The 23,655-nt window shown below is 42.6% G+C and overlaps 1 protein-coding gene across 6 annotated transcripts in view; it reads left to right on the top strand.

Moving 5' to 3' along the window:
- The window catches only part of PPP1R12B (protein phosphatase 1 regulatory subunit 12B), a 158,097-nt gene that overhangs the window by 77,486 nt on the left and 56,956 nt on the right, over positions 1-23,655 (top strand). For all 6 annotated transcript variants that reach the window (XM_054025622.1, XM_054025620.1, XM_054025619.1 and 3 more), the window contains 5 exons: positions 10,175-10,265; positions 15,068-15,232; positions 16,681-16,864; positions 17,475-17,587; positions 18,069-18,110. In XM_054025622.1, the coding sequence (XP_053881597.1) occupies positions 10,175-10,265; positions 15,068-15,232; positions 16,681-16,864; positions 17,475-17,587; positions 18,069-18,110 (595 nt within the window). The remainder of the gene's footprint in view (positions 1-10,174; positions 10,266-15,067; positions 15,233-16,680; positions 16,865-17,474; positions 17,588-18,068; positions 18,111-23,655) is intronic.

Below are 23,655 nucleotides of genomic sequence, written 5' to 3'. Positions count from 1 at the left end.
AGATTTAAACCTTTTGAGCTGAGCCTCCCCCCTTTGCGGCAAGTTTCAAATACACAGATACTTACCAATGGCCCAGCCTAGGCTTCCTCAGCAGCTGGCTGCTTCTACCTTGCAGTCGGGCTGCACTGCTAGGGCAGGGCTACTACCTGACCCTTTCCCCATAGCCCCTCAGGTTTTCAGAGTAGGGGAAGGTACGTGCCATGGTCTCTGGGGACGGAGGCTGCCGGGAGTGCAAATCAGCAGAGGTTGACACTGACCCACAGGCTAAGGTTAGTTGGAGGGGGTGCAGGTGGGGCTCCCTCCTTGCCCCTCCCCTCCCCATGGGGGCTGGCCTGCCTGGCATTGCTGCTAACCCTCCCCAAACCCTTAAGGGGGCATGCCCCACAGTTTGAAAACGTCTGATCTAAAGCTTTTCAATTGCCTGAACCTCCTTATAGTTCTTGTAGAAGTTTGTCAGGGCCTTAGACGCTAATTGAGCAGAGTGCTTAGGGCATACGTGCTTAATTAGAAGGGAGAGATTTTTCCTCATGCAACACACTGGGTAAGCAAAGGACAGCAACAAGTTAAAAGGTCTCCCTGCACATAAAGTGAGTAATCATCCAGCACCTGCTGTTGAAAGCTCTTATCTGCTATGTTCTTACAGTTAATCTCTTTCAGATAAAATTGTCCCTTTTTATAAAAAGCTGGTGGGATGACGTGGGAGGGTCAGGAATTCTTTTGGCTCTCTGATTTTCCATGTTCGGCAGAGGAGAGATTATGTTTGCTTTATCGGAAATCAGGCTGCATTTGTGTTTGGGAAAGGTTGAGGTGAGGGGTGGGGTGTCACTCTTCTCAAGAGCCTGGTTTCCTGTGCAGAAAGCAAGCAGGTGTGCTGCTAGGCTTTCAGCTCCTGGACTGAGTTTGCGCCACAGTTTTCAGGGTGGGGATTTTATTTGGCACCCACGTCCTGCGTTTTTGGTCCTGAGGAAGAAACTGGAATTTGGACGGATCAGCTCAGGCTGTGGGCTGGCCTGCTGACCTAAAGGGTCACCTCCATGGCTTTCTAGCACATGCAAGAATCTAGAGGAATACCCAGGAGAACTAAGTAGCTCCAGTGTTCTCTGAACTGCTTAGAAGGGACTGGAATAAGGGACAGAATGGAACAAGCAGCAGGTAAAACTGCCTTTCACTTCTAGATTTTTGCATCCAGTGTGTTCCCCTTTACCTCTCTTCCTTACTAATCAAAGGCACTGGTGTGTCCCATTTGTTTGCTCAATGTACTTGATAGTGAGGTTGTCTGTGTGCGAGGGGTCCATTCAGGGTTCTTTCTCTATATGTGTCTGATTTACAGACCACCTATCCAAAAATGGCCCCAAAGGCTAAATACTTATTGGTGTATTCATGGGAGACTATATACAGTGTGGATAGCTGAGAACTAATTCAGCTTAAAAACATGGGCTGTTCATTACATTTGCCTTAACTCCCAGCACCTGCTGGTGAATGCTGAGAGCTGAGTGGTGAATCAAGTGAGTTAGCTGCTCTGGAGTTTTTGTGCGCCAATTTTGGCATAAGCTGCAGCAATAAAGTCTAGGTCCCTTCCATTCATCTTGGTAGGAATTACTGCTCCCAAAAGCCCGTGTAGCATTTAATTTTGAGTATCTTCAGCATAATGCTAAAGGCTTTGAGTAGGATAAAGGATTACAGTCTTAGCTATCCAGCGTATATAAATCTATTACAAGTTATAGAAAATATTGCCAATATTACTAATAAGCTTCCAACCACTGGCAAATATTCAGTCATTTTTGAAATCTCATGATTCCATAAGGTGGCAGTAGAGGGCTGCTTAGCAGTGTCTGCTGGGCATTCATTTTTGTTCCTGGTTTGTTTGTTCCACCCCTTGCCCCTCTGGTAGCATTTCATCTGTGTCCCCATTCCATTTTAATTTCTCATGGTGAGATGTTTCTTTCAGTGTTCAGGCATCCAGGTGTGTGTATTTTTTTTTCTTCAGGAATTGCTCTCCTTACAGCAGACTGTAAAATATCTATTGTCAGAGTTCTTCTAATTTCAGTTTTGCTTGCTGTGTGGCTTTACCTTCTAGGTGAAATATGTGTTCACTGCTTTCATTCAAGAAATGCCTCTCGCTCTAAGATGAGTGTGAGAAACTTTGAAATCTTTCTGGGCCGGGGCACCCAAGCTGTGCCTGGCTGAGTGTTCCACCTGACGTGCTACAGCTGACTTACATTCTGCTCCATTTCATGCAACAGCTCCCTTCTTTGACACAAAGGTGCAGCCTATGGAGACCACAGCCCCAGCATGCAATGCTCCATCTAGATCTGAGACTAAACAGCATTGCACGTTGGGACCTGTAGTTTTGGCATCACATTGCCACTTTTAAGGGAAGCCAGCTTGAAAATCCTAACTCTATCTAGACAACTTTGCAGCTACTGTAGCTGCAACTAACGACATGGGTAACTAAAAAGCTAATGTAGGGAATTATTTCCATTCTTTCTGTTTGCCTTGCACTTGACAGCACTTACGTATGCTTTATTCTTTTCCCCCTGCAGTCAATTAATCTTTCCCTGGCTGAAAAGCTCCACATGAACCAGAAAAAAAACCAAAACCCTCCCAAGCATTTTTTTGAAGAATATTTAAAATTTAAGATGTACAACAAAACAAGCCCAATCAGAAACTGAATTCATATTCTCTCTCTCTCTCTCATATATATTTTTTTCAGGTTTCTCTATAGGGTTTAGCCAATAATTGGTTTTGAGGAATATGATGAAAGAGGTCAACCAAATTATTAACTGAGTGTGGTTTAGCCTTTTGCATTATCCAAAACATTCACCAGCTTGAATTCCTTGCTGTTTTCCCCCCTGCTGTCTTTGTGAGTTTTCCTGAATTAGTCCAGACTCAATACCACTGTTTCATTTCCTCATCCCTTTGGAAGACTAGGGAGCACCTGATGCTGAAGGACAGCCAGCACTTGGGTCCCCGAGCAAAGCACTTATCTGTATTGCAGTAACTCTAAGGAGCACTGGTATGGACAAAGCTGTACAAACACAGAACAAAGCCAGTCTCTATCTCCAAGAGTCTTCAGTCTAAAGACAAAAGTCAACAGGTGGATACAGAGAGATAGGGGAGCACAGTGAAGCAGTGAGAAAACACTAGATGGCATGGCAGGCAGCGGGCTCAGCACACCAGCTGCCTAACAGTTGTCCAAGTCTTCGTAAGCATTGCAGCAAAAGAGGAGGAATAAAGGAGCACGTGTAGTTTGAATAGGAACTGACACAGATCGCAAGTCCTCTGAACCTTTTCATTTTGGGGGGGTCAGGCCTTGACAGTATCAAGTACAACTGAGCATATGCAGAATTTCAGCTTCATTTCTGTCAACCTTTTAATCATGCTGCAAAATAGATCATCCGAACTCATGAACATTTAAACCTTTTTATGTTAAGACTTTCACATTCAAGCTGAAGCAGCATGACTAGTCATAGACTGGCGGAATTCAGTTTGTTTTTTATTGTTTTGACAGATATTGATTTTTTTTAAAGCAGTTTTTTATTTTTATTGATTTTTTTTTTTAAACTTCACAGTTGTGGGAAATGATGAGGGGTCAGACATTTAATGACAGTAGATGTTGAGATAGAGAAAGTTAAAGCTTTATAAACTGTTAAAACAAAAATTTTCAACCTCACATCAAAGTATACAAAGTAAATAGCCTTAAATCAACAAATCATACCTGTTACTATTCATTTGCTAGTCCATTTGTAACAAGCCTAATTCAGAAATCGAAATCACTGGATTTTGACTCTTAAGTTTACAAGCAGCATTTTTTTTTAACTTTACCTATCTGTAAATTTCGATAATTACTGGTGGAAATATTTTTGTCAGCTTTTGTGTAGAGTGAAATCAGCATTTACTGACACTTACCAATAAAAAATTGAATCCTTCCAAGCCTAACTATTCACCACAGTCTAAACTAATGTTAAGGCAGAAACACCAGGGACTGAAAATGGTGTATGGCCTGTTCAGACAAGCTGTTTACAGTAAGCTGAGGCACACTTAGAGTATTAGATCCTGAAATCTTATCCCCTTGTCTTCAGCTTATTAAATCACTCAACGTTGGCAGGCTCAGTCCTTTCTGATTTTCTGCTTAAAGTGCTTGCAGAGTCTGACATATCCCTCACTCCTGCCTGTCAGGTATCCCTAAATGTTCCTCGGCCGGCTTTCTGTGGCTACTGATTTAATCAGTATTTATAGTTAACTTGGATTGATGCATGAGATGTGTTAGTGCCAGGGTGGAATAAATGAAGCAAAGAACAGGAACATTCTGTGTCTGCTTTTTTTGTGTGATCAGGAGAGTAGCCTTTTTGCCTCCTCCCCAGTAAGCCTAGTTATTGATTTGCTGTCTAGTGCATAAAATATGTATCTGTATAATGGATTGTATTTTGGGAACTGTTATCAGCACTGTTTCCTGCAGCGCTTGCGTATGGCCTCCCCCACAAAGCTTGCGGGCCGTTTGTTAGCAAATGGCAAGTCTCTCCCTACCTCAAGCTTGCGGGGATAGCTGCGGCAGTGCAGGTTTCCACTAGTTTCCCAGGGAGACAGTGCAGATCCTGCAGGATTTCACCATCTTTCCCAAAATCTCCACGCTTGTCCTGACCTTCAAGCCGCTATGCAGGCCTGCGTTAGGAGGTAACATGTTTATGCTTTCTCTGTGCTATCCTACCAGAAGGGTTCCTTTCTAGGGATAATGGATTTATTTTGTAAACGCTGCCATTTAAAAAAAATCCTCGTTTATTAAAAAGCATAGTGGGTTAGCTGCCTTGTCACAAGACCCTGAAGATGCTTAGCAACATTATAAATATCTGTAAAGTGGCAGATTCCTGCTCCACATTTTTAGCTGAAAAGATTAACATGAAATTGCTGCATTATTTTGAATAGTGATACTGTACCTTTAGGAGCAGGAACTCAAAGTGCTGGCTTTATCTGTGGGCTGAACATTTGCAGATTACGTAGCTGTTCAGGGTTCAGTAACCCATGCTATTCATAGCCAGAGATGTCATGAAGCAAAATTCAGCTTTGGCTTCTAAGAAAATAAAACAAACAGATCTCTAGGCTGTCCTGTAATATTGTCTATTAAGGACATTTCAGAGAGTCCGTCATGAGCTAGAGAGGTGGGATTTAAGGAGAGCGTGTGCCCAGTACACTGGGGGAGTTCCAGGTAGAATGAGCTGCATGAAATATAGCCCTTCTCTGTCAGCAACAGCGCCATTGTTGAAATGAATGGAAATCATGTACTTATTGTCTGCACAAAATGCATTTATTCTTAGTATTATTATTGCTGTGAGAATATTGGTCTTTGTATGAACAGGCAGGATAACGAGGGGTTTTACAAAGGTGTGGACCCTTTGTAACTAAGGCCGCCTCTATACGTACAGCGCTGCAGTGGTGCAGCTGTACCGCATCTGGGGAAGATGCTCTATGCTGATGACATGCCGAGCTTTCCCGTCAGCATAATGAAACCACCTCCATGGGCGGCGGAAGCTCTCCCACCAACATAGCGCTGCACACACAAGCCTTTGTCGGTGTAACATATGTTGCTCGGGTGTGGTTTTTTTTCACACCTCTGAGTGACATAAATTATGCTGACATTGTCTGTAGTGTAGACATAGCCTAAGTTTTTAAGATAAATGCATCCTCTGGGTTTATAGCTCTTTCATCACAGGGCATTTGACAATATTCAGCTGGAAAGAGCCTGGGAGTTAAATGAAGACAAATGTTTAACTTCCAGTGTTGAGTTTTGACCCACGCATACCTTAATATCCTTGGGGCGAAGGGCCCTTCATCATTACTACTAGAATAAAATACGGTAACTTCAGTAAGCTTTACAGGTGCTGGCTGTCATGCTGTCAGACAGACAAGGTGGGTGAGGTGATATTTTTTTATTGGGTCAACTTGTATTAGTGAAAGAGACAAGCTTTCAAGCTACGCAGCCGCCTTCTTCAGCTGGATGATGAAGTTTTTGCCAGAAGTGGCTGACTGCTGATAGCTAGGCGGTATCCGTCTACTTGGCTATAGGTCATTGACTTGGATGGCTGGACCCTGAAAGATGCTTGTGCTGTTACAGACTAGCATGGAGGAAACTAACACTTTTAACCCGACCATCTTAAACTGCTGTATTCTTCAGGCATATTCGCCTCCTTCTCCAGTATCCCTGGGTATCCAGAAGGTTACCATGTTGTTTCTTCTGCAGTGTTTCTTTTCGCTTAGGTCTCACTTGGGAGATGTTTCTCTCCATGGCATGTTCTCACTTTGGAGAGACACTGGTCTCACAGGCTAACAAGTTGACCTGCCCCCAGTACTTTGGGTTCACCAGTCTGTGTGCTCACTTTCACTGCTGCCCGTTCTGTGCCCCATCCTGAATCTCCCTTTCCTTCTTTGCAGGCAACATATTTTTTTTTTGTTGCCCTTCTGACCCAAACAGTTAAACCACGGGACCCTGAATATTAACTGTTTTAGGAGAAATTGATGGAATCAGGTGTGTTCTTTGGTGCAATCCTGTTTATATAAAACCAATGAACATAAAGTCTTGTTTCCCTGAACACAACAGAAATCAAACAGCAGGAGACCATTCCTTTGGTTGCAGAATGTCTTTCCAGGCATTACTCTATCCAGAAGCACTTAGTTTTGTCTCAGGTTCACGCTAAAGTATTTCTCTGGCTGCATCTAGGGCATGGGTTCTCACATGAAATTTTTGGTGGCCTCAGAGTGCGGCCACCAACTCTTGCTGGTGCCCGCTCTGACAATTTTTCCTAGAATACTTACTGTAATATACTCGTTCATAAGTGTATGGTAAAAAAAGTGACGCATCAAAGAGTGGGGGTCGGCTTATAAATGGGTCTACACCAAAATTTGATGATTTTAAACTCTATGGAATCATTGAATTGAATATCTAATACATTGTCGCTTTGTTTACCTGGAGCGTCTGCAGGCATGGAGCCCCTCATCTCCCTGTGGCTGGAAACGGCAAACCGCGGCCACTGGGAGCTGAGGGGCTCCGTGCCTGTGAACGCTCCAGGTAAACAAAACGTCCCAATCCGCGAGTGGCTTACCCTGACGGGTCGGGAGCCCAAGTTTTCCAACTCCTGAAATATAGGGTCAGCTTATGAAAGGGTCATACAGTTTTTGCTATTTTTACCTATCCGTTTTGGGGGGGTCAGCTTATAAACGAATGGGCTAATGAACGAGTATACATGGTAATTAACTTTAGGAAAAACAAATAAATATGCACATATACATGTCTAAATCATTGTAGTTTATTTATGTAGAGGTTTTTTCAGACAAAATAATCTACAGTTGTCTCTGTTCTTTACTGGACCTAAATAGAATAGAAACACAAATAAGGTGCTCCCTACCCACCTCCCATCCAGGGCTTAATTTGTCCCCCAGCTTGCCGGGGCTGAGTAAGTCGGCTGTGAAAAGTAGTATTAACAAATGCACAAATATCACTTTTCACAGTAGCAGACTTACTAGCTAGCAAACATCTGACCGAGCTGTCACTAGACGTGTTGGTTGTTGATTGAATTTCCAGACTCAGGGAGACATCCACTGAAGGAAAAAGCTGTAAGAGCAGTGTGGAGTTGTTCACATTTTAGCTTTGAAATAGCTACTCTACACAGCAATGGCATGGTTGAGTCATGTCTGATGATAGAATTACCCTCTCAGACGTTTACAGTAACTTTAGGTGAGCTCCAGAAATAACACTTCTGCAATGAGTGATGGAAAATACGTGTGCAAATGGAGGCCAGCATTTTCAAAAGCCACTAGTGATTTTTGGGGCACCTCAATCTTTGGGGGTTCAACTTGAGACCTCTTAAAGGGGCCTGATTTCCAGAAGATACTGAGCATCCGCCTTCTGGAAACCAAGCCCCTTCAAGGTGTTGCATGTTGCGCACCCAAAATCGCTAGTCACTTTTAGAAAATGTTGACCTAAGTCTTCGTAAATGTGGGGATGAAAGGAAAGCTTTGCAAAATGTGCTGTCCTGATGTCCCTTTGGGCCTCTACTATACCCCATACACTAGGGTGACCAGAGACCAAGTGTGAAAAATCAGGACAGAGGGTGGGGGGGTAATAAGAGCCTATATAAGAAAAAGCCCCAAATATCAGGATTGTCCCTATAAAATTGGGGCATCTGGTCACCCTACCATACACATAACTTCCTACTCATGAATGCATCACAAATATGTTAACACCAGGATATCCTGGAGATTATTCCAAATACTACATCCATCTTAGGCAGGGCTTCCCAGTAGTATTAAGACTCATCACAGGTGCAACTCTTTAGAAGACTTGCTGGTCCCAACTCCAGCCTCTGGTGTCCTTTTAATTCTACCCACTTGTACACAGGCATTATCTCAATTTACACAATCACATCCTGTTTCTCAAATGCAGTATATTAGACACTTTTTTCCCTACAGTCTTTGATACAAACGTGGAGCATGCTGTAATTTTTCATGTACAATCAAACTTTGTTGGAATGGTCCAGTTTCTTCATTTACTTAGACTTTCCACGGGACTGATGTCTTACTGGTATGTATTTTACTCATTTAGCAAGTCCTACAGTTTCTCCAATATGCAGCACAGCAGTTAGGTGCAGTTCAGAGCAGTAAACTAACAAATCTACTTAGCTACAAAATTTCACTGGCTAAATTTCACTACTGCTCTGTTGTACTTAATTTGTTGTATGTTTTGTAACTGTACTCTTCATATAAATGACTTTAACTGCCTCTGGGTGGTATGCAGAGTAGAAGACTCTCCACTTGTCTAAGGTTGTAGAAAATGTATATCATACTGATTTAGACTGTCCTTATGCATTGGTGTGCAACCTTCACTTTGTCCCTTCCTGGTTTGAGTGCTTAACCAAACAGGTACTTTTCTCAACAGTCGAATTTATTTAGGAGTTTAGGAGGAGGGGAGCAATAATCAGAATGTAGAAATGTGTGTTTGGCTAGACGTGGCCAGAAGACCCTATTCCATGCACCTGCAGGAGCAAGCTGCTCACCCTTAGAACTAATTCATTTGCAGTTTGTGCAGTACAAGAGACACAGTGAATGAAGCAAGAATGTCCACAATCCCTGTCTCATTGAGTGTGTCTTCAGCTAGTTGATCACTGTCCAGTTGAGTACAAAGGCTAGTACCAGAAACTTCAGAGGAAGGTACAAGTAACCCTTGATAGACAATTATGAAATAACCTGCCTAGAGGGGAAGGTTTTCCTGCAACACCTATCATTTAGTAGATGGCTTATGCCCTGAAGCAGGAAAGTTGATTAACCTTCTAAAACTCAAGTATCAGAGGGGTAGCCGTGTTAGTCTGAATCTGTAAAAAGCAACAGAGGGTCCTGTGACACCTTTGAGACTAACAGAAGTATTGGGAGCATAAGCTTTTGTGGATAAGAACCTCACTTCTTCAGATGCAAGTGACTTGCATCTGAAGAAGTGAGGTTTTTACCCACGAAAGCTTATGCTCCCAATACTTCTGTTAGTCTCAAAGGTGCCACAGGACCCTCTGTTGCTTCTTCTAAAACTCTTTAATCATGTCTATTGTACAGGTATTTTCTCATATAAACATCTAATCTTTCCATATGTTAACTATGCTGTATAAAGTGGTTTCTTCTGTCTGCTTCAAATGGATTACCTTTCACTATAAGAAGGTTGGGTGGGGTTTACTCCAATATGTATGCTGGAGTGGGTTCCTTTGGTATTGCTGCACTTCAGCAGGGGTCCATTGTAACAGACTTCATAATGATGCAGGATTTATTTACATTCTGAAGTCTGATTGTGAATGAGATTACGCATTTCTGGATTTATTTAATTCTGTATTGAGACTTGAAGGAGGTAGGGGTATATGAGGTCCCAGACGGTATGCAGAATGTGCCTTCTAATGGGGGTTGGCTTACAGGGGAGCATAGAATGTGTCTAACAGGTTAACATTTCAGAAGTCATTGCTTGAAGATACTACAATGTACGTGGCAGCCGCAGCAATCAGCCAGGTGCTGGGTGGCCCTAGGAAATGGGAGCAGAAGGTACTTTCCAGTATTGTGTATGAAATGGCATGAATACTGTCATTGCTTTGAGACTTGCAAATCAAAATTGTCCGATTTTATGTTAAGTGTTTTTGACCCTTTCTTTCAGGTCATATCTGACTCCTGTGCGGGATGAGGAAGCAGAGTCACTAAGGAAGGCCCGATCCAGACAGGCCCGCCAGACTCGTAGGTCTACACAGGTGAGGAGTGAAATTCCTGATGGCCCTGCAGCAGAGTAGCAGACAAACTGGCATTTAATGGGCGGTGGTATCTTGTTCTGCTAGTCCATCGCCATACACATATAGACTTGTCTGAGGAGACAGAAGGGGAGTTGGGTGGTGGCCTACAAAAGGTGCCAAGGCAGCTTTACAGTCCTTTGATTGGAGAAGACTTTGTACATCACTTGGGTTTCAAAGCCCTTTACAGACTAAATGACCACAAACAATACACAAGGATTCATGTAATTTGCTGAAATGCAGCCACTTAAAAGGATGTCATGTTTCACCTTATAACAGCCAACAACAATGTTACACAGTTCGGAACAGAAAACAAAGAAACATATATCCATCTTAAACTTCAGGAAGAATTGGGTTAGCAGATTGCAGTTCTCCAGGTCCCAGCTTGGCTGGGACAGTTTTCCAGGATGTGTGAGCAGTTCTCTGAAGATCTATCAGTGTTTGTTACAAATACTGATTGTCTTTGTTTGAAGTGATTACAACTAGGCTGTAGAAATACATCCCAGGCTGACATCCAGTGCACGTCCTTGCCATTCAAACCATTTTACCCCAAACTTGTTTAAAAACAAGTTTATATATTTGAGCTACATAAGTGCAGGAAAATAAGACCACATGCTGAAGACGGCGTGTGTGTATGTGTTGATTTAACTCATCAGTATTTTTAAATGACTTCACAGAATCATAGACTTTAAGGTCAGAAGGGACCAATTTGATCATCTAGTCTGACCTCCTGCACAACACAGGCCACAGAATCTCACCCACCCACTCCTGTATCAAACCCCTGACCTATGTCTGTGCTATTGAAGTCCTCAAATCATGGTTTAAAGACTTCATGGTGCAGAGAATCCTCCAGCAAGTGACCCATGCCCCACGCTGCGGAGGAAGGCGAAAAACCCCCAGGGCCTCTGCCAATCTGCCCTGGCGGAAAATTCCTTCCCGACCCGAAATAGGGTGATCAGCTAAACCCTGAGCATGAGGGCAAGACTTACCAGCCAGCACCCAGGAAAAAATTCTCTATAGTAACTCAGATCCCACCCCATTTAACATCCAATCACAGGCCATTGGGCATATTTACCGCTAATAGTCAAAGATTAGTTAATTGCCAAAATTAGGCTATCCCATCATACCATCCCCTCCATAGACTTATCAAGCTTAGTCTTGAAGCCAGATATGTCTTTTGCCTCCACTGCTTCCTTGGAAGGCTGTTCCAGAACTTTACTCCTCTGATGGTAGAAACAGTCATCCAATTTCAAGTCTAAACTTCCTGATGGCCAGTTTATATCTATTTGTTCTTGTGTCCATGTTGGTACTGAGCTTAAATAATTCCACTCCCTCCCTGGTATTTATCCCTCTGATATAGTTATAAAGAGAATCATATCTCCCCTCAGCCTTCTTTTGGTTAGGCTAAACAAGCCAAGCTCTTTGAATCTCCTTTTATAAGACAGGATTTCCATTCCTCGGATCATCCTAGTAGCCCTTCTCTGTACCTGTTCCATTTTGAATTCATCCTTCTTAAACATGGGAGACCAGAACTGCACACAATATTCCAGATGAGATCTCACCCGTGCCTTGTATAATGGTACTAACACCTCATTATCTCTACTGGAAATACCTCGTCCGATGCATCCCAAGACCGCATTAGCTTTTTTTCATGGCCATATCACGTTGGCAGCTCATAGTCATCCTGCGATCAACCAATACTCCGAGGTCCTTCTCCTCCTCTGTTACTTCCAACTGATACATCCCCAGCTTATAACAAAAATTCTTGTTGTTAATCCCTAAATGCATGACCTTGCACTTTTCACTATTAAATTTCATCCTATTAATATTACTCCAGTTTACAAGGTCATCCAGATCTTCCTGTATGATATCCCGGTTCTTCTCTGTATTGGCAATACCGCCCAGCTTTTTGTCATCTGCAAACTTTATTAGCACATTCCCACTTTTTGTGCCAAGGTCAGTTATAAAAAGATTAAATAAGATTGGTCCCAAAACCGATCCCTGAGGAACTCCACTAGTAACCTCCCTCCAGCCTGACAGTTCACTTTTCAGTGTGACCCGTTGTAGTCTCCCCTTTAACCAGTTCCTTTCCCCATCTTTTCCAATTTAGCTAATAGTTCCCCATGTGGAACCGTATCAAATGCCTTACTGAAATCGAGGTAAAATACTGTGTTTCCTTTGTCTAAGAAATCTGTTACCTTCTCAAAGGAGGAGACCAGGTTGGTTTGGCACAATCTACCTTTTGTAAAACCATGTTGTATTTTGTCCCAATTACCATTGACCTCAATGTTCTTAACTACTTTCTCCTTCAAAATTTTTTCCAAGACCTTGCATACTACAGATGTCAAACTAACAGGCCTGTAGTTACCCAGATCACCTTTTTTCCTTTCTTAAAAATAGGAACTATGTTAGCAATTCTCCAGTCATACAGTACAACCCCTGAGTTTACAGTTTCATTTAAAAATTCTTGCTAATGGGTTTGCAATTTCATGTGCCAGTTCCTTTAATATTCTTGGATGAAGATTATCTGGGCCCCCTGATTTAGTCCCATTAAGCTTCTGAGTTTGGCTTCTACCTGGGGTGTGGTAATATCTACCTCCATATCCTCATTCCCATTTGTCATCCTACCATTATCCCTAAGCTCCTCATTAAAGACTGAGGCAAAGTATTTGTTTAGATATTGGGCCATGCCTAGAGTATCGTTAACCTCCATTCCATCCTCAGTGTTTAGCGGTCTCACTTCTTCTTTCTTTGTTTTCTTCTTATTTATATGGCTATAGAACCTTTTACTATTGGTTTTAATTCCTTTTGCAAGGTCCAACTCTACATGACTTTTGGCCTTTCTCACTTTATCCCTCCATATTCTGACCTCAATAAGGTAGCTTTCCTTGCTGATCGCTCCCATCTTCCACTCCTTGTAGGCTTTCTGCTTTTTCTTAATCACCTCTCTGAGATGTTTGCTCATCCAGCTTAGTCTACAATTCCTGCCTATGAATTTTTTCCCCTTTCTTGGGATGCAGGCTTCTGATAGTTTCTGAAACTTTGACTTGAAATAATTCCAGGCCTCTTCCACCTTTAGATCCACAAGTTCTTCAGTCCAATCCACTTCCCTAACTAATTTCCTTAAGCTTTTAGTTAGCCCTTTTGAAATCAAAAACCCTAGTCACAGATCTATTTTTGTTTATCCTTCCATTTAGTTTGAACTGAATTAGCTCATGACTTCTCTTGTTACAGGTAGGAAGACCAAAATGACTTGCTAGTTTGGTTTCGGTGTGGGAGGGAACACAGCAGTCTCATTTTAAAGTGTTAATATTTCTACTGATCAGTGTTCTAATGGAGAAAATAGAAATGATCACATTACTATGAATTTACACTGACGTGAGGACCATCCAAAATTCGAGAAAAATATGGGTGGTCTGTTAGAGGCACAGATACCATCACTAATCCCATAAGAACCACCCTGTCTGCTTGGTTACCAGCTTCAGTAAACATACCAGATGAGTAGACTCAGTTGTCACCCATTATTGCAAAAATGTGTAATGAAGTGTTTGTAATATACCTGCCGATGTTTTTGTGGGCTGAAGTCAGACACACAGCAGCATCGTAGGGAAATTCAGAAAGTAGGTTGAATTAAATTTCTTTGAATACAACTCTAGGCATCAGTCCCATAAATTAAACATCACAATGTGAATTTAAACCAAGAACTGCCCATAAATATATCCAGTGCAGCCCATGTCATTCTCAGCAGCCTTAGTGAAAAGAGAAGATGGGCTTTGCAACATGCCTGGAAGGCTGACTGATCTGGGCTCTGGTGGATCAAGGCTTGTATTCCAATCTCTGCTCAGACAGCTGTGCCTCTTTCCACAACACCATGGGCTTCATATCTATCACCTGCACAATTTAAAAATTCAAAAACCAACTTATTTCGTCTATGTACAACAGTGGCCCACGGAACCCAGGAGAGGGGTAAACTTTCCAGAAATCAATCTAGTGTTCAAAGTCTCTTTCCAAGGAGCTAGCTCCTTAACACCCATCACCAAGGAAGGTGTACATTCAGAATGGGAAATAATCTGTCTGATAGTCATGTGAATTATGATGAGATTGTCGCCATATGGGTTTTAGTCCTTTGTGTTTATAGGAATGTTACTTCCCGGTCTGAATTTACTAACTTTACACATTGAAGCCTGTAGTTGATGGTTACCATTTGTGGCTTAGTCTAGAATACATCAGACTGAAACACCATCAGAAAAGTGTGTGTGTGTGTGTGTGTGTGTGTGTGTGTAACAGAATAAAAAGTAAAATCCTGTGATGACAAAGTGGCTGGAGAAAGTATATATTGGAGTGCTATAGTCCAGACCCTCCGACTGGCACATCTGGTGAGCTCTAGTAAGTGTTCCTGGGAACAGTTAATTCAGCGTACCCCTTCCAGATGTACAAACTAAGGCTGCAGTTCTGGTTGCCGGTGATATTGCAAGCTCCTTTGCTCTTCACTCTTATGGCTTGATGCTCTGCACTGAGTTTGCTTTTGAGGAGTCCAGTGATGATGCATGTTAGCTGAGAAGTATTAAGTGCTATCCCAATCTATTACTTTATATAAGGGGCAAGAGACCTCTTTCAGGATCAAGACCCATTGTGCTAGGCAAAGTGGACAGGTGTTACCTGTCTTGAAGAACTTGCCATCTAACTAAAGAGACAGGTTTTGTCAGGTGGGTGAAGCACATAACAAACCAGCATGTGTAACTGATGCAATCTTACCCCTTTCCCAGGGTGTAACACTCACAGACCTTCAGGAGGCAGAACGAACTTTCAGCCGGTCTCGAGTGGAGCGGCAAGCTCAGGAACAACAAAGTGAGAAACCTGAGAGCACTGAGGACAGCAGTGAGAGACGGGAGGAGACCCGGCCCTGGTGGAATAGAAACCAGGATGAGGAGGTGATCTCTCTATCCTTAATAGTTGCTACTTGAGAGTTCAGTGGTTTGGGACAACTGATATTGATTAAAATTCTTCTGTCTGTCTCCTTGTGGATTTGCTACTAGGAGGATTAGTACAGTCAGAAATGACCCAGGCTTGATTAATCTGTGTATAGTGTTGCTGTGTTATGGCTCAGCTATTGCTTTGTTCTCGACTTGACATAACACTTGTCTCTTGTCAGACAAAATAAATCATGAAAGTAACAATACCATGGAATGCAAAGGCTAATAAAAGGAGAATTGTGCCACAGTTCCTCTCTTCTGGCAATAAGGGTCAGGATTGAGGCCTAGCATCTGAAGAAGTGGGTTTTTTACCCACGAAAGTTTATGCCCCAAAAATCTGTTAGTCTTTAAGGTGCCACTGGATTCCTTAATGTTCCTCTACAGATGTTTTGAATGTAGTTGGTGGATTCAGGTGTTTGGGGGTGGAGGGAGGGGAGAGGAGAGAGAGAGAAGTGTCGTAGGAGGTCATCATCTCCCCAGGCATTACGTTTATTTGGACTCTTGAACCCAAGCGGCTTTTCTTACATAGAGAATACTTACTGCAAAATGAACATCCAGCTGGAGTAAAGTCAATGAACACCACAAGAAGTATTGTAAACAGATGAGTTGTGGAACCCCTTCTGTATAAAACCTCACCATTGACTTGACTTCCTATAGAAAAGATTGAGTGGTTGAATTAACAAAACCTGTTACACAACTGTTAATCTTATCATTGGCATGTATCCTTGTTTTACATGGAAGCTGATTAACAACTACATGACAAGAAAAGAAGCCTGAATCCAGCAACTCTTTAGTAGATAATGTTTTCACCCCTCAGCTCATATACACACCTAGCAAGCAACCTGGAGGTCTGTGATATTTCTACTAACCATCTTCTATAGCCCAGATTGGCTTTTCCCATAAAATGTGCTCACAGCTTTTTGCACCTCCATACCTCATCCCACTGTGAACCAAGTCCTGTGGTGATGGTCTCCTATATCTCTGCAGGAGTGACATTGCAGTACTGGCCAAACACTTTACTGGGGACAGATATATAATGGTCCTGTCTCTTTTGTCCCCCTTAGACTCTCGACAGTTCATTTCTATAAAGGATACCTGCTAGTCTTGGCAGTATGGGTCAAGCAAGGCTGCTCTTCGGTCTTCAAGCTGTGTTCCGAATGTGACTGTGCAATCCAAAATTACTTAAAAATAAACAAAAACCTGTTTCCTCTTCTGCCACTCACCCCAGCAAGATGGAATACATTTTATGCTGTTTTCCTAATCTGTCGTCTATGGCAAGGTGTGGTTTATCCAACGGCAGTGTGGAGGGCTGTAAACGCTGAGTGATTACATCCAGTAGCTAAAGTCCAGCTCTCCTAGTCGTTACCTTTCTGCTAACCTTTATTTATGGCTCTGTTTATTTACAGTCTGTCTATCGGCGATTAAGGTGTCCAGCACAAACAGACAAACCCACAACACCAGTATCTCCCTCCACGTCAGCCCCTTCTCTTTACGCAAGTTCTCACCTGGCCCGGACAAATAGATCTCTGGACCCTGACTCTGTGAACCCAGCAGACTTCCAAAGCACAGCCACTGAGATGGAGAAAAATGGTATGTACCTCCTAAAATGAGAAGACAACCCAAGCATTTCAGGTCAAGGTGTTTAATGAATAAGCAATATGCTCAGTGTACATAGCCTGAGATTCTAGGTTTATTTCCTGCTCTTCTAGCAGGGGACTGGTACAGGTGTGCTGCCAGCTTGTCAGATGTGTATGTAAACAGAATGACTGAAAGAGGGTATCCAAGTCCCTTATGAAGTGGTCCATTTTTATTGCCTTTCGAGACATGAATAAGAGGTGGTGGCTTTTCCTTTGACCATCTACTGGGAGGGAACATCTAGATTCTCCAGGAAGTGGTGCTAGAGAACTTGACTAATGTAACTCCTCCCTCAGAATCCTGATAAGCTAATGCCCCTGCATGGTGGTGGGAGCTATGCAGATAAAGGGACAGCCACTATCTGGGCCCGTCTAGAAGAAAGGAGCGCAAAATATTAGGTTTAGTGGGGAAGAGGGATTCCATCTTGCATGTTTATTGACTGAAGTGTAGTACAACACGAGCCCTTTCTTAGTGATGGAAACCAGTTTGAAAATGTCACCAGGGCTTTGAGAAAAGCACACAGGTAAATCATTTAAATCAAAGCAGTCTGTCCTTGTTTGGCTAGAGTGTGAAGATCAGGATTTAGATGATAGATCTCCAAACAAGCAGTCAATCCGAGAGAGGCGGCGGCCAAAGGAGAGGCGAAGAGGCACTGGAATCTCTTTCTGGACAAAAGATGTGAGTGACTTTGTTGGGGTGGGAGAAAAGGGAATTTGTTCTACCACATTCAAAGTGAATTTGCTTCTGGTTTTGAATAGGATGGCTGCATCCCGTTAGCTTAGTGCATAGGCCTGAAAGGTCCCAGGAAGAAAAGCTCTGTGTAAGCTTGAAAGCTTGCGTCTCTCACCAACAGAAGCTGGTCCAGTAAAAGATATTCCCTCACCCACCTTGCCCTTTAAAGTTTATCAAATGGGAGGTAATTGGAGAAGCTCTGAGATAAGCACCATCTCCTGCCTTTGAGAATCTGCCTTTGATTACTGAGACTTAAAGTTCCTTTGTACAATCCCTTTCTCAAAAGCTTTTCACAGTTACCTAGATATCAAGAATCAGCACCTCTCTCTTGAAAAGCCTAGTCACGTAAATACCAGGAAATCCAAACCTTGCTGCTATAGAAGTTATTACCCTACATGGCTACATTCATTTTCTTCTTTCTCTCTAGGATGACGAGGTTGATGGGAATGAGGAAGTGAAGGAGTCTCGGGTAAGTGAGGATCCAACGATTTACATTGCTTTAACTACCTTGCTGTCATCTACATTTTGGTGGCAGCAGGACTGCTGTGAATTCACTTGTATTTGTTAGGGAAAGTGTGTCTGTCTGAATTACACATTGCTTCCAGGCCTGGTAGTCACTCCAGTTCTGTGAAGCAAATCGCTGCTGATCTTTCCTCGGGAAGCTATGGCACACATACACCTTGAATCTGCTGTTCTATGAGGTCTGTGTAGTCTGATTGTCAAGGAAACCTGAAGGGTTGTAACAGCGGCTGTGAGATAAAGGCTGTGCTAGGGGTCTAATATACTGTATCAAAAGGCTGACTGCAGAATGTGGGAAGTGTGGCTATCACAGGTTGCAAGGGAAGCAGAGATCTCTTAACCAGAATGTGGCTTAATAGAGTAAGAGGGATTCATTCTAACTTAGAAAACAAGTATATTTATACTTCCCATGCCTACACTCTTGTCTTGTGGGTGCAGGCTTTCTATTCTTCTATCCCCTACAACTGGAACGGTCTTGCTATTCTCCAAATTCCTTCAAATCTCTCTTCCTTTCTTTCATCTATAATTGCTAAACCCTCCATTGCCTGAACAGTCTTGTATCTTGCCTTGTTTTGGTCTTGTCGGTCTTGGGCTGAGACACGTTTGGGGCCAGGAACATGTCTTGGTCTGTTGAACAATGTTTGTTCCGAAACCATCAGTGCATCATTTGTTAGACCAGGAGAAAAATAACAGCTGTTCAAGGCTCCATAAGTACCTCACTGGTGGTTGACATCAGGTGCCAGCATGGGCATATGATTTTATTGTTTAAAAAGAACCCAATTTAATTCAGTCTAAATGGCTTTTTCACATATTTTGCTAAACAGATAATTTTGTGGCATGGCGGTTGGTGGCACTGTTTTAATCAATTGTTGAGGGATCCATATTCAATTCTGTGGTGTTACAAATTAAGTTTTCTATGTCATGGATGCTTGTCCTTTCCTTAAAAATACCCTACTTTGACTCAGCCTGATAAAAGTGAATCTGATAGGGACTGAGACTGGTAGGCAAATGGGATGACGGCACAGTATGTCCTTATCTTACAATTGCATAAAGTTGCTCGTGCCAGCCTTCCCTTGTAGAGCACTGAAAACATAGAACTCAAGATGTTCTTCCCAGACTCCATATTGTAGACAGAGCAGTAGCACCATAATTCCCATTATTAGAACCTGCTTTCAGTTGCCTAAAGATTGCCAAACTTTAATCATTTGAGCTGAAATGTTCCATGCCAGTGGTCTGCCTGAAGCTGAAACAGAAACTTTTCTGGGCAGTTTCAGCCAAAACTGTTTAGCCATTTCAGAGAACGACATAAGTGGAAAAATACATTGGGGTGTGTGTGTATGTACTCTCACATACACAGACACACACTGTCAATCTTTTCTCTGGGAAGCTCTCTGGAAACAGGAATTTGAAATTTGGCAGGCTGGTGGCCTTTGAGCTAGCTGTTCCTGTGAAAAGCTGGCCAAGTTATAAGCTTTTGAAAAACCTCAGTTATTACACGCTCACTAGAGACTTCTTAGAGTTTAGCGGCTAAAGTCTCCCCAAAATCTGCTCACAATGAGCATGTTCCAACCCCTCACAGCTCCTGCATGTGACCATGACTCTCCCCACAGAACAACAGAGTATGGACCAGCTCAGGGTTGTGGGAACTAAACTCGTCTTTCTATGTAATTGCTGCTCTGGGCCGGGTTGTGACTGGGCACCAGAACTGAGAGCAAGCAACTAGACCAGAGGGAGGAGAAGGAGTAGAATGAGATGAGGAACCTAGTGAAACTGACTTGGGGGGAGGAAGAGACTGGGACAGGGAGGAGCCAGTTGGTGGAGGGTGAATGGGAAACCGATCTCATGAGGTGCTGGTGTGCAGAGGGGATGACTGAAAGCCTGGGTGGATGGAGTGGCAGATCAGACTAGGACTGGGATGAGAAGCCTGAGGAGTGGAGACTTGGACTGGGTAGGCAAGGGGAATGGGACTGGAATGAGGAGCCGGGGTGGGGAAGACGCAGGACCTTGACAGGTTGGAAGGTACAAGGCCGAAGGTGTCAAGCTTGGGAAAGGCAGGCAGAAGAGTCTGGTTCCACTAAATGAGACACCCTTCAGAGCCTGGAATGGACTCCAATATTCCTGAGTCCCACCCATTCCTCTGCTGTTAGTAAATATCCCTGAAACCCATGGGTAAAGTGTCCTATCCCCCTATAGTGCCCATCCATAGATGGGATGACAACCTACTACTGCTAGCAGTTACTCGTTTAGCTCAAGTGGCAGAGATCTGTGCAGTGGATCTAAAGGTTCTAAGTGGAATTTCTATATTAGTTTGCTTTTTAAAAAAAACCATTAAATTATGCAAACTATGTTAAAAACCTAAGCGTTCTCCTTGTGAACATTGATCACTCAAAAACTAGGAAATTCCAGAGTTAAGGTTGTTTTACCTTAACCCCCTTGTGCATATGCATTATGGTACAGTTGTTAGTTACATGATCATAGTATTTTTTCCACAGGAGCCCTGCCTCTTCATCCCAATCTCATTTTCTTTGACTACCTTGTACAAGTGTCTTCACTTCTCAGGTCTCATCCCAGTCTCCTAGTCCTGCCAGTCCCAGATCAGTTTCTGTAAGATGCTGCATTGCCTGACAAGTTTTTATAGGCATGTTGCTGTACTGTGAGAAATACTTGGCATAGTGATTAAGAATGTAGTGTGGGGTTCTGCACTGCTAATTGGAGAGAGAAGTCCTTACTACTGGGTGTGTGTCAGAAAACCTGGTAGATCAACAAATATTTGGACTTGGATAATCTGGATGCAAAATGTAGATGAGGATTTTGTTTGGGCAAAAAAGATGGAAGAAAAATGTAACTTAAAATAGCAAATTTTATATAATACAAGTAGAATAAAGGTTGTGATTCATAGAGAAATTATTTTCCTGCAGTTCTTTTTGGTGGAATTCTGTCTGGCACAAAACTGTGCCTTGCCCAGAAGTTCCAAAGATGGGCCAATGGGCATTTAAGCTTTTTGTAACACTCAGCTCTGTGCCAAGTATTTCTCTCAGTACAGGAACATGCCGATAAACTTGTTTGACAATGCAGCATCTTAAGAAATATTGTCTTTAAACCTGACTTGTGTATAAATACAATGAAACACCTTTGTGAATGCTTACTTGGTAAAGTTATAAACTTCCAGGACAATGAGAGGTGATGAAGAAAAGGTCTGTTTACATGAACTTCTGGTATCAGCCCAGAGAATACTTCACAACAGCTATGTTAATGGATTTGAATCTTTACACAGAAGTGAGTCATAGGGCTACAGGTCTAGCACATCTGTTTCTATTGATTGTTATCCTATTTATTACTTATTAAAAGATTCCTGATGATTTGAAATTGCTGCTACAACCATCCAGCCAAACTCCGTTCCACAGTGTTTACCTTTTTGAGTGTTGTGTGTCTTTAACACAGTGTCATCAGATGAGGCTGTAGGAGTTTGAGTTTGTGCTCCAACTCATTTTTATTAAAAAGCGTTCAGGAAATTCAACCCTTCTATAGGATAAGCTAGAAATTCAAAGTGAAACCTGATGCATCTGAGAATCCTTTTATAAAACTGCAGCTGCCATGTGGCAGTGTTACAGCTGCTGCAGAACCATAGCTTTATGGACGGGAGGGGGGGGCAGGCTAATCAAACTCATTGCTTTAAAAAATACATATACATCTTTAAATCCAACTAGTTGGAAGCTTGTATTTCAGAGCACATGACCCTGGCTCCATTACAGAGGTGCTGTCTTTAATAGTATGATTGCATATTTGAATAGTCCTGCAAGGCCATCACTTAGAACCATGATGGAGTCTGTCCTTTCATCCTCCTCCCTTTCCCCGCTTCCAAAAAGGAAACTGTTCTGCTGCTGCACAGGAAGTTCCTAGCCTGCCCTTTTAGGTGAAGGGAGGGTCCGCCTACATCTTGAGTTCTCTCCTTCCTAGGATCTGATTGCCTAATATGGTAAGGTATGTCCAAAGCACAGGCTGTTCTTTGTCCAGATACAAGGGAAGTTGATTAGCAAGAGATTGCCATAGGTGAACGCTTTAGTGACTGATCCAGATGGAAAGCCTGCTTGTCTAGATTAGTGCAAAATGTTAATATGTACCATAACTTCCTGTCAGAGACCAGTTTGCTGCTCAATTCCTCTTGGGGTAATTGTAATGCAAAGAGAGGGGGAAATATTTACCACGTTGTATTCACTTTCTAGCACAGATGCAGTATGACATGGGCGGGAAGCCATCCTGGCCCATGTCCAAGGCAGTGTGGGAGGAACTGTGTGTCACTTTAGATGAGTACAGTGAAATAAGGCACTTAATCATGCACAGAATAGGGATCGGTCTCAGAAACTTTGGCTCTGTGCAGCCCTGTTACAAACAAAAATGCTACAGTTGATTGTATATGTTTCAGGGAAAGTGGTTCTGCAGTCTAAACGCATGCAGTTAGCAACATGTATCTGAATAAAAGTTGAGGCTAAAAATGGCAGTAAACCAATCTGCAACAGCATTCAACTATTGGAGCCCTTAATATGTTTAGGGATGGCTGTATTATGTTGGTAGTACCCTGAGTATCTTGGTGGGGCACTGTAGAAATAAATATGTATTGTACAAATATTTTTAAAGCTTTACTCACCATCTGCACAGATTCTCTCTTATATCTTTTGTCCAGCCTCATGACTGTCGGTTGCTTTTTCTTAAAACATCATAGGATTGTCCTGGAGTCTCCAGGAATTAAAGATTAACCTTTCATTAAAGATTATCATGTGATGAAGCCTCCAGGAATATTGGCAAACCAAACCAAAATTGGCAACCCTAAACATCACTGTTTTGGGAAGGAAGCCTGACTTCCTATTTATGCATCACCATGATACAGCATTTAAATCATCGGCCTGTATGCTACAGTAAAAGTGAAGGGGCAGCTGGCTAATTCCTATTTAAGGCACCAGGCATTTGGGGACAAAAATGTTTTGTGAAAAGCTGAGTAAACCACACCCACAAATCTGTTCCATGTAAAACACATGCTATGGCCTCTTCAGACTGCTCCCCTATAATCACCCAGGTCCTGACTAGGGAAGGGGCAGGATGAAACAATATGCTTGATGAAGGCAAGCAAGCCAAAGCCATCTTAAACCTGGCTCTGTGTCCAAAGAGAGGCCAAACCAAAGAAAAATTCCAGTAATACTTTCTGGAGTTCACACTGACCTTCTCACAAGATTGTGGCTATAGATTTCTGTGTCTGGGTGACTCCAAAGGCTAGCCTTGTGCTTCAACTTCTTGGTTTAATGCAGTACCTTCAGACTTGGTCTAGTGTAAACCTACTAGTCTGTGGAGGTTGCTTATAAGGATGGTCTTTGATGGGTTCGATGGCCCTTAAGTCATGACCTGGACCTGGACATTCCCTGCATTGCTTGTATTGAAATAAATTCCTGTTACTTTAAGGATTAGCAGAACGCTTACAAGCTTAAACCATCCAAACAAAAATT

The sequence above is a fragment of the Malaclemys terrapin genome, chromosome 4, assembly GCF_027887155.1.
Source record: "Malaclemys terrapin pileata isolate rMalTer1 chromosome 4, rMalTer1.hap1, whole genome shotgun sequence".
In the NCBI taxonomy this organism is placed as follows: Eukaryota; Metazoa; Chordata; order Testudines; family Emydidae; genus Malaclemys; species Malaclemys terrapin.
The sequence above is the reverse complement of the archived record's forward strand: the minus strand, read 5'-3'. Positions and strand labels throughout refer to the sequence as shown.